Below are 11,456 nucleotides of genomic sequence, written 5' to 3'. Positions count from 1 at the left end.
TTAGGATTCATCCACTGTTTTTCCAAATATCATTTAAATCATTCTGTCTAAATACTTAATAACAAAGTAATGTTTCCCTGCAGTCCTTACTGAACATTTAAATGGTGTCAAAGCATGTAAAAAATTTAACTTCTTTTATTTGAATAAACCCAAGTCAGAAAGGTTTGTTTTTGTTTTAGTGTTCCTGGGATTTTTGGTGAAATGTTTGACAGATCTTTGAAGAGATTAGCTCAGGCGGCAAAACAATCTAGTTCTTGAAACGTTTAGCTGAGATAATTCTCTCTTTTCTTAAGATTAAACAAAGAAAAGGTGTGATTTTATTTAAACTTGTCAAATAAAGAGAACTTGTCTTCTTCTCCTCCTTTTTGCTGAAGAGCAGTCGTCTCTGTAATCTTCTCCTGGTTTTTCTGCTCGTCTCAGCAGAAAAATAAAACTACTACTATTACTGATTTTTAACCATCAGCTGCCTTCATATCAAGAGGAAGTTTTACTCCATCAAACTAAACCCAGAACACAAAGATCACTTTGTCGTTTATGTGAAATGATTTCACTGCTTTCATCTTTGTTTAAAGTTCTTATTGATTTTTAGTCTTTTATGTGATTATATTTGATGTGTTTGGTGTTACTCTTGTCTGTGTTTAAATGTGCTTCATCATTAAACTGAGGGGTTATTTTATTAACATCCATGACTGGGACTCAAGTTATTTAAGTTTATTTATCATTAAAAGTCATCTTAAAGTTCTTTACAATAAAACAAGTTCAACTTAAATCCAATTTATATGAATTTATTAGAAATTAATTAAAGTCCTGTGTGGACATGTTTTATTTTGTCACTGCATGTAAGATTATGAGGATTTTATTTCAAAGGAGCTTCTTTGAAAAATAAAAAAATCTTCTTGTTCTTTGTGCTCCGCAGAAGAGTCCTGCTGTGAAAAAAGTAACTAAGTAACTTTTGCTAAAAGTAAATTTTTTAATACTTTTACATAGGTAGATGTACTTAAGTATCTTTACTTGTACTTTCAACAGAGTGACTGTGCTGCCTGTTAGCATGAAGATATGACTCAGCAGTTATTTGTAATCCTCTAACTGTATCTAAAGATCAATATGCATCACCATTAAAGTCCATGTTAAATTCTGGAGAATATGTAGACGCTGCAGTGGATTTTAATGGTCACATTTTATCCATTAATGCTCACTCAGATAATGCATCAAGCAATTTGCTTTTCAGTATCAATACTTCTGCTGTTCTTCAAACACATCCAGCATTTTAGAGTCTGTCAGCCACCAAGTCCCGTCACAAAATCAATGACCCAAATGGCTTAAAATGAAAATGTTTTACCAACATTGTTTCAATATTCACTGGCAACAACCTCGAGGCAGACAGCAGCTCAGCGTGCCGTACGGGTTCAAATCAAAACCTCCACAGTGCATCGAGCTACAAGTGCAGCAGCAGTGAAAACTGGACACCTGGACATATCACATTTATTTACAGTCACCTGTTTGACTGAGCAGTAAATGGTAACGGGATCAAATTCAGTTTCTGAGTCAAGCTCATGAGATAAATGTGCAGTAAAGAAATCAGGTAGCTTTCTTATTTTCAGTGTCTCCAGACTTCAAGGTCCCACTGTGACTCCGTAGTAATTACCTTCCTTAATTAAGATGTATTAATTAAGTAAAGAATACAGAAAAAGATTAATTAACTTGGACATATTACATAACTGTAATAAATTATTATTAATAATAGTGGGCACTGATGTTACCTTGATATTTTTTCTTATTAAGTCTTATATTTACAACACACTTTAACTCAAACTGAGACATTTAATCTCTAATAAAAGTGGATTTAAGTGTCAAATAAACTGAATTTATCCTTATCTATTAGCATAGCTTTGTCAAACCAAACTCCCCTCACACACCTTCACCAGGACTCTTTAGTACATGTATTTTTAGAGGCTACACAGAGCAATATTATTATTTTTATACTCTCACTGCTGAATGCAGAGGTTTTGTCTTGAGCCAAACTATAGCAGTTCCAGAAAGGGAAATAAATGCCTCAGAACAATTCGCTTAAAGGGAAATTTTAGATATTTTAAAGATCTGCATAAAAGTTATGAATAAATATTATTTTACCTGTTGTAGCTAGCTCTTTGAACAACCTAACTCTGGAAAAATGGGGTTTAATTCTGAAGTGGCCCGGAGTGGAGCGCTCCAGTCTCCAAAGTTTCAAAGCAGTTGACTTGGAAGCTAATCCATAAACTTTCCCACTGTTAAATTTGCGATGCACGGATATTTACACAGGCCTCTGTGGTTGTTTGCCAGCACAGACAGCTGCAGCGGCAGCAACCTGTAGCACTTCCATTGCAGCGTGGGGCACTTCCAACAAGAAATATCGAAAGCTTTCTGTCAGAATAATCATGTAACACAGAACTGAGAGCAGTGTAGAGGTTCTGAAAATTGTATTTGATTGAATCACTTTTTAGTTTGGAGCAGGAACCTGCTTTGGAGCTGACCCTGCTCAGACCACACTGACGAGCTAAAGGCCAGCTCACAGGCATCAAACTCCATTCTCTCCTGCATGTTTTAGATGTGTTCTTGTTCAGATGTCTTAAAAGTGTAACTACTACTGCTGCTCTCTCCCCTCTGATTCCACTGCTGAAATATTTACCAGAACTACAATCATTTGTTTCAGAAATTTGCCCAGCCAGGAAACTGCAGCTTGTGTGTATCTTGTGGTTCACGCAGCAGCCATTCAAAGCTGCCAGCATCATCCAGCAGATGGAGTCCTGCAACAGAAGAACTAAACTCTTCTCTCCGAATCACTGCTCGTTGTTGATCTGCATCAAACTAATGATCACTAAGATTAACACTTTTTACTGAACTAAATATTCAAGTACTAAAAATAAAAAGTAAGGTCTGGTGGTCGAAACCCAAACTACAAAGGTTAAAGTCTCATTTGCACCATAAAAATGACCCCCAAAAAAATAATTTTATTTAAAAGTCTATTTTAATTACACAAAATTGGAAGCAAATAGGAGAGCTTTAAAGCGGTGGTGAGCTGGACACATAACTTTGGGGTTTTAAAGAACTACATCCTCAGTTTATGGAACAAAATAATGAGGTGAAAACTACAATTAAATACTAATATTCAGAATCTGTGTATTTTATATGTCTAAAATAATTTAAGCACAAAGGACAAATAGCAGGGGAGAAGAAAAAAAAAACATAACCAGAGATATTAAAAGGCGGAGATACGTCATGGACGAAAACCTGAAGTACCGGACAGCGGCACAGCGCCATTAAAGCAAAGGAAACTAGCTTAGCAAAGATGGCGTCGCAGATTTTTGGAGACCTAAACCGTTGTGCTACTAATAGCCAGGTTCCCCACTCGACTTTACTGCTACATACTTTACTAAATCAATGTTTATTAAACATTTGGGAGCGTCAAATCGCTTGATATTTTCCTTAAACCGCCACACGGGTCAGACGTAACTACAGTGTGAGCGCTGCCATGTTTGGTCTGAGGGAGCTCTTTCCTCCACAGGGTGTTTGGTCTGAGAGCGCGTCATGAAACAGCACAGACATACACAGATTTTGGCATTTTATTTTTCGCTTATCACCTCTATAGCGTCAAACCATTCTATATTTCAACTTAAAGCGCTCAGTCATGTAATTATCAATCGGAATGTCCGAATTTAAATACGATATAAACCCAGCAAAGCAGACTGCAGCAGTCCCCATAGCAACAGAGGAGAGGGTGGGCATCACAACAGTCACAGAGACACATCATGATTAAAGTCTGTGGGGGGCTATTTACTTATTTATTTATTCAGACATAAACAAAATCTTTAAATGCTAAAGGAAAAATCAAAACCACACACCAGCATAAACATTTCTGGCTCTCATGAGAGATTAAAAAAAAACCCTAAAAGATTCCTGTTGTCCCCAATTTTCTAAAACACAAGTGGTGGTACAGTCCACCCACATAAGAAAACCTCCACTAATGGCATCCCCACCCCTCCCTCTGTCTGGCAGGTACCACTCACTGCTGAGGTTGGGGGGGTGGTGGTGGAGATCCCATCCATCCACCACAAATCTAGTCCTCATTGTGGCAGAATTGCAGTGCACTGGACTGTACAGAGCAGGGTACCATCCAGGCTGCTGTCTGTGAGGGGTGGGGTCCGGCTACACTGACACCACCAGGCATAAGCTCACAGAGAGACGGGGAAAAAAAGGGAGACTGGGATAAAGACACAGAAGAGGGGGGAAGATTGCACCTGGAGAAGAATATAATACGGGTAAGGAGGGAACGGGGGGAGGATGGAGGAAGAGGGAGGAAGACAATGAGGAAAGGTCCAGAATGTGTGAAACAGATTTGCTCCTTTCCTGCTCTGCCTTTTCTTCCCCCTCCCCGCTTTACTGGCTATCCATCCGGCTTCATTCCTTTTTTTTTTTTTTATTCATCTGTGAGATTTATTTGTTTTTAATTCGGTCATTACCACATTATGTCATCATCTCTGACATGTCTTAATGGCTACAGTGCTTGTTTCATATCACAGCTGGTATTTCTGTGGCTTTTCGGGCTCATCGTAAGGTGGTGGTGGAGGGGGAAAGAACAGTGGGCCATATTGAACGTTAACACCATTTGGCCCAGTTTGTGTTTCTTGTGGTACCTTTTTTCCCCTGTACGAGGTGACATACTGTAGCAGATGTGCTGATTCTGACACAAAAATCGACAGATATTCAAACCTTATTACCAGAGACTCCTTCCAAGCTGCCTGAGTTTACACATCATGCTGTTTTTTCCATTTATCAAATGTGTCCTAACTGCATATATTTCGTCTGATCAGCTGCGGGAAAGGCTAATTGGCCCTCAGTATGTTTCAAGCATGCCAGAATGGATGCATTTTTTTTCTTTAATAGGCTGTAGAGCAAAAGTGAAACTGATTCCATGAAACACTTCAGTTTTAAAAGCATAAATGTTAATGTCTTTGTGGCTAGGATGAAAGGAGACACCCCAGTGAACAGCACCATGAGCGTCGGCCAAGCCAGGAAGCTGGTGGAGCAACTGAAGATCGAGGCTAGTTTCTGCAGGATAAAGGTGAAACCAGCTGAAACCCTCAGACAGAAACCAGTGCAATGCCCTAAAATTCTTTTCACACAAAAAAGACCGAACACAGCCTTCGGGCGTTTGTGACCTTCTTAAACACATCTCGAGTCTGTCCTGCTCACTGGATTGTTTCCAAACTCGTATTGGATTTTTTTATTTGTTTATTTTTGCTGCTTCTAATGGCATCAGAGACACCTTGCAGAGGCATCTTGTTCCTTTAAAGGAACCAACCGTAAGACTGAAGGCTATAAAGAGGGCAAATTTATACATGAGGCTTATGATTTCATGTTAGCACACATCCACAAGGCAAATGTTTATGGATTAGAGGAAAAGCTGAGGCGTTTTAAAGTGTCTGTAAACAATATAAATAATAAATATCTTACCTGTTGTTGATAGCTTCTTGAACATCCTCAGTTTGATAGTTTGATAATCCGAACGCAGGTTAAAGTGAACTGCTGCCATCTTAAAACAACTCCCAAAATCTAGAATTTTACATTTTTATGAAATTTATACGACAATCGTTTTGCACTACACAGTGCTTACATGCTTACACAGAAATCTATGATTCTGTAAAAGTATAAATGGCACCAACAGCAGTGAGATGAAGCACCTCTGGGATGTTCAAGGGTCAAATTTCATAAGACATCCGCAATATTTCTGTTAAAGTAACTGCATGATGCGAAATGTAAAATAGTGTAAAGGTTTTAATAATAAAAAAGCATTTGCAAGGTTTTTTTATTTTTAATATTTTAAGACGGGCATGAAATCTCGGATTCGGAGCGTATTAACAATCTAACAAGCAAAGTGCAGTTTTCCATCTTAAGACAGAAATATTCTTCAAATTTTAGACCGGTTTGTGCAAATATTTAAACCTTTACATTGCCGTCAGTTTTGTATGGTTTAGTTATTTTGGCAGAAATATTAAGACATTTCTGAGTGCCGTAGCTTCCTGCTGCCATTTCTACTCCCAAATAACCCTGCAATGCAAAAACCTGTGATGTAAAGGTTTGTGAAACTGAATTTTGAGGAGCCGCAATAACGTTTTGGAGACTGGAGTCGCTTTCAATTTAATTTCAATTCCATTTTGGTTTTAGCTGCGTTCGGGACTAGCCGTTAACTCATCAGTCGTGTTGGACAAACTGTTCTACAGGAGGTAGGATGTTGTAACTTATAGGCAGAAACCCACTTCGAAATGGCCAAACTATTCCTTTAGAGAAGTGAATGCAGAAAAAATGAGAAACAACGTGTCAGTAATGGACTAATTCTGTTAGTTTTACCGCTGTGTTTTTGCCATACATTCGCACATGTAAGCACAGAGTTTTCTCTTCAAAATGATTTTTATCTCACTGTTCATAAACATTTCCATCCAGACAGATTACTGTTTGATACTCGCTGATTAGTTGAGTTTAAAGGAAATGTTGTTTTTTTTTACATGAGCAGAGCCTTCAGTATGAAAACTCAGAGATGTGTGTATAATGGTAGAGCGTGGGCTCTCGCATGGGGCTTTTCATTATTATTATTATGACTACACAATATGTGCAATGACACGGATAGACCTCGGATGGAAATAAACTGACGAGTACACGTTCTGTCAAAGGACAGAAGAAAAAAACCAGACCTTGGAGAGCAAAATGAAGGAACCCAGTTACTGTGCCTTGACACAGTATTTCACACCCCCGTCCACATTTTGTCACGTTACAACCACAAACTTCAAATTATTTTACTGAAATTGTTTGCAACAGAGCAACACAAAGCTGTGCGGGGTTGTGCAGGGGAAGGAAAATGTTCTTTTAAAATTTTGTACAAATAAAATGTAAAAAAACATGACGTGCATTTACATTCAGTCCCCTTTACTCTCACAACATGATGATCCATCCATCCATCCCTTTAATTACCGGCGTCTCCTTTCTGGGTCCAGCAGTCACTGAGTGAGAGGCGGGGGACACCCTGGACAGGTGGCAAGTCCATCCCAGGGACACATAGAGACAAACAACTATTCACGCTCTCACTCACACCGAGGGACAATTTTAGAGTCATTAATTAACCTAACATGGATGTTTTTAGTCTGTGGGAGGAAACCGGAGCACACCCACATGAGAACAGGGAAAACATGTAAACTCCACTCAGAAAGACCCCAGGTTGGGAATCAATCCTGCAACCTTCTTGCTGGGAGGTGACAGCTCTAACCGCTGCCCCACTGTAGACGATAATCCAGTCCAACCTAATTAGTAAAAAGAGTCCACCTGTGTGTGATTTAATCTCAGTATAAATCCAGCTGTTCTGTGAAGATCTCAGAGGCTATTAGTGATCAAAAAGCATCATGAAGACCAAGGAGGACACCAGACAGATCAGGATCAGGCTGTCGAGAAGTTTAAAGCGGGGTGAGGTAATGTCACAGAGCCACTGTTTAATCCATCATCTGAAAATGGCCGTCCACCTAAACTGACAGGTTCAATCTGAGAAGCAGCCCAGAGGTGACTCTGGAGCCTCAGGAGGGACAGTCTGTCCACAGGACAACTATTAGTCCTGAACTCTGCAAATCTGAACTTTCTGGAAGAGAGAAGTCGCTGCTGAAGGAAAGCAAGAAGAAGACTCAGCGTAACGAGACAAAAAGTGAAAAACTTTAAAGATTGCTTAATTTTAAGGCTCTGTAATATGAGAGTTAAGTGTGACAGTAAAGCCACTGACACATGCTGAAACGCTCTAAATCAGATGTTTCTTTTCCTCATATCTCCAGGTTTCAAAGGCCGCGGCCGACCTGATGGCGTACTGCGACGCGCACACCTGCGACGACCCGCTGATTACCCCGGTGCCCACCTCAGAAAACCCTTTCAGGGAGAAGAAGTTCTTCTGCGCTCTGCTTTGAAACAGATCAGGGATTGTCGCGATGAAGACGTACAGCTGTACAGCATGTACACGCGTGTGCAGTGTGTACTTCCGACCTAAATAAGACATTAAATGTACTATAGTAACTTTGCATCAAAAAGCTGCCAGTGTACAGGACAGAACCAAACCCGTCTCGAGCTAAATTTGAACATCCAAGAGCTAAGAAAGGATCATTTGAGATTAAAAAAAAATAATAGAAATCTGATCAATAAAATGTTGGAAACGTTATAGTAAAACTCCAGGAGGTTGAAAAACAAAAAAAACTGACTATCATCTGATTGAAAACACACACATTTCATGCTCAAAGATGCTACAAGTAACTACCAAAATGGCCGCACTGATCAGCCTCTCAGTGGGTCAGAACTCCGGGAAGTCGTCAGTGTTTTTTTTTTACAGAAACATTCAGCTTTAGGTCTTTGGTTAAATGGGCTCAAACCGAGATTTTTATTCATTTATTTACGTTTTAACTTCTAAAACCACATCCACACGGCTCCGATCCCACCTCGCTCCCTCGTGTTTTGGCGGTTACTTGTACCCACGAACAGCAGCAGCTGTGAAACCTGAACAGGCCCCGATTTTAGCGTCTCGCTCACTTCCATACCGTTGCTATAGTGCGGCTGTGGAGGCGCGTGCGAGTGTGTGTGTGTGTGTGCATAGGTGCTACTGTGAAACTTCAGCGACAAATACGAGAATCCCATCGCTTGTAAATTCACTATTTTATAGTTTGATAGCACACGGACCCCCCCACCCCCCTTCAACCAACACGCTACAGGGGTTAGGGGTCGTTCGGTGTAGAATCTAAGCCATCGCAGCAAAATCAGCTAGAAGTAGAGCGTCGCGTGAGTGTTTTCTATTGTTTAGGACCCAGAACACAGCCATTTCGACGTACTTCTGCAGACAGGGACACTGGAGCTGTGCAGATTCAAGAGGTTCTCCAGTACACGTCAAACCTCTCTTCCATCTGAGGAATTTGTATTTTTAACTATCTGTATCCACATTAAAAAAAGGCTTGTTCTGTTAAAAAATCATATCCAAAGAGATAAAAAATTACCCATGGCTTTTTTTTGGGGGAAAATGATCAACCTATCATGAATTGACCCTCCTTCTGGGTTATTTAAAATAATAAAAATTAAAAAAAAGAAAAGCTGTGTAATCCTGCACATATAAACCCTGGAGCTTTGGCAGGTAATGATGGAAAATAAAGTGCTGAAATAAAACCTCCCGTCATCAAACGTCACCGTCTCCTGTGCTTCTTTTATGTGGTTAAAATAAAAATAAATCAATAAAAATGTAAAAAAAAAAGGGAAGACAGAAGTCCTGATGTGACACGTGCCTTTTATTGATTTATGAGAACAAACACAATATAAAAGCTGACAGGTCCTCACAAACTAAAACCTGTCGGCGTTTCAACAAACTATGATTACATCTTCATTAACTCGGTCTCCGGAGGGTGTGTGTGTGTGTGTGAGTGGTTTAAGGCAGCTTCTGTTTCCAGGTAGAGCAGAGGACGACACCAAGCTCATCCATTTAAAAACCAAAAATCATCTTTAATTTCTAAGTCGGGTATCACAGCATTTTCCCCCCCTTATAAACAGTACTTGGGTTTGTTGCGTCAGCGTCTTTAAGTATGTACATTTCCTTCCTCGGGTCCGGACAAGAAGACCAGATTTAAAAAGCGTGACCGAGACGTTTCTTTCTTAACGAGAAGTTTTAAAAACAGCAGCTTCTGTGCGCACTTAAAAAAACACCAGTGTCAAAAACAAATAAATAAATCAGAGTGATGGGCCTGTTGTTAGCTTAAATGGCAGCTTTGTTAGAAAAAAAGGGAGAGAGCAAACTCCAAGTCAGACACGCGTACAGGTACGTTTCCCGAGTCCTGATGCGTGCGAGCACAGAAGGAGAAAGGCGGGCTGAATTTACAAGTCAAAACCTCCCACGGGTGAGCTATTTATACGCAGAACGAGCACTGGTGAGTTTAAAAGTGAGTGCTTTTAATAGTCTGGAACGATAAAAATATGGATTAAGACCCGAACAGGATGATGGAGTAGAAACGATTCAAGTCACGTGGATGCAGCTCATCACCACGTTTTCGTGTCACAGAGCATTCACACTTTGAACAGAGTTGTGATAACGTGTATAAGGCTACATTACGCTTCAGGCATGCTAATGTGCACAACTGTGACGTGGCTTATTGGAACCTGCGTGTAAGAGAGACAAACGTTCACCTTCAACTTCTAAAACGACCCTAAATGTTTCCATAAAACGGGCTATCTACAGTGAGCAAACATGACCGATTTACAATAACTGAACCCTTTGAAAGCATACATGTCACTTTAACATATTAGTGTGTTCGGTGTCTTATTGTGGTTGTGTGTCGCAGCCGGATGACTTAAGATCACCGAAGAGGTTATGTAAATTTCAAATGACAGGTTGAAAACAAAACAAAACAAAACAAAAAAAAAAAACAAACAAACAAAAAAAAAAACGGGATTGGAATCAGGGGTTTATAGGAAGGCGTCGCACCATTCTTTAAGACAGCCGTAGCAGTCCCCCTGCTGTTTGACGTTTGCCCCACACACGTCCTTGAGCCAGTCTCGGAAAAGCTCCTCGTCTTTCTTCAGAACGAGAAACTGCCCGAGGACGACGTACGCCTGCAGAGGTAGAAAGAAGAAACAATCAGAGGCACACAAAGCATTTATATATCAGTCTTCGAGCAGCTGGAATTGAGACCTCTCTGACTTAAGTTCTGCACATTTGGACGCTACACATGATTGTAAACGAAGGCTCCAAAACGTTCCTTGATCTGAGCACGCGATGGACGACTCAAAGCAACTCATCGCCGTCTTCAGTCTCGCACACGCTTCTATCGAGGCGCGAACGACGTTTGCGAGGAAAGAAACGGCAAATAAGCGTCACCTTGTCAAAGCCCTTCTCCTCCAGCCTTTTCCCCAGGACTTCCCCGATCCCGGCGAGAGCCATCACCGCTTTCTCGCCCATGGGCTCGGCCACGAAGTCTTTGTGTTTCTGGGACGTCGACGACATGGCTGCTGCAGGAGTGCTGAGCTGAAACAGAGAGAAAGATCACAAAGAGGAGAAAACAGAAAAAAGGGGTTATTTTAACTGGAAACCACTAGTTGTAAGAAGAGTACTTTTAACATAAATGTAAACCCTTTTATTTAAAACAAACAGCAGTAATTAGGATGGATGCTTTGGTTTACTCTCTACATTTGTTTCCAAGCCAGTGGATGACTTTCTCCACGCTGCAAAGACTTAACCAAATGTCTGACATGTTTCCAGGTTGTTCCCTGACCTGTACAGGTGCTGGTCATAAAATTAGAATATCATGAAAAAGTAGATTGATTTCAGTAATTCCATTTAAAAAGTGAAACTTGTATATTATATTCATACATTACATACAAACTCATATATTTCAAATGTTTATTTTGTTTAATTTTGATGATTA

General features: G+C 40.2%; 2 protein-coding genes across 2 annotated transcripts in view; one reads left to right on the top strand and one right to left on the bottom strand.

Moving 5' to 3' along the window:
* Positions 1–4,045: 4,045 nt before the first annotated feature.
* gng3 (guanine nucleotide binding protein (G protein), gamma 3) lies at positions 4,046–9,225 on the top strand. Its single transcript, XM_017412663.3, has 3 exons — positions 4,046–4,295; positions 4,999–5,098; positions 7,845–9,225. Exons 2-3 carry the CDS (start codon positions 5,000–5,002, stop codon positions 7,971–7,973), a joined length of 228 nt encoding a protein of 75 aa, XP_017268152.1. The 5' UTR covers positions 4,046–4,295; position 4,999; the 3' UTR covers positions 7,974–9,225.
* An 86-nt stretch (positions 9,226–9,311) lies between these two features.
* Positions 9,312–11,456, bottom strand: part of banf1 (BAF nuclear assembly factor 1) — a 4,213-nt gene continuing 2,068 nt past the window's right edge. The window contains exons 2-3 of the mRNA XM_017412662.3: positions 10,910–11,056; positions 9,312–10,644 (exon numbers count right to left, since the gene is read on the bottom strand). Coding sequence (XP_017268151.1) covers positions 10,498–10,644; positions 10,910–11,035 — 273 coding nt within the window. The 5' untranslated portion in view covers positions 11,036–11,056 and the 3' untranslated portion in view covers positions 9,312–10,497. The remainder of the gene's footprint in view (positions 10,645–10,909; positions 11,057–11,456) is intronic.

Source organism: Kryptolebias marmoratus, linkage group LG13 (assembly GCF_001649575.2).
Source record: "Kryptolebias marmoratus isolate JLee-2015 linkage group LG13, ASM164957v2, whole genome shotgun sequence".
Lineage (NCBI taxonomy): Eukaryota > Metazoa > Chordata > Actinopteri > Cyprinodontiformes > Rivulidae > Kryptolebias > Kryptolebias marmoratus.
Note: the sequence above shows the minus strand (reverse complement) of the source record. Positions and strands in the feature narration are given on the sequence as shown.

Excerpts from the sequence above, each read along its gene's own strand:
- gng3 (XM_017412663.3), top strand. The coding sequence starts at position 5,000 with ATGAAAGGAGACACCCCAGTGAACAGCACCATGAGCGTCGGCCAAGCC. Across the intron at positions 5,099-7,844 it reads CTAGTTTCTGCAGGATAAAG|GTTTCAAAGGCCGCGGCCGA; the intron begins GTGAAACCAGCT and ends TCATATCTCCAG.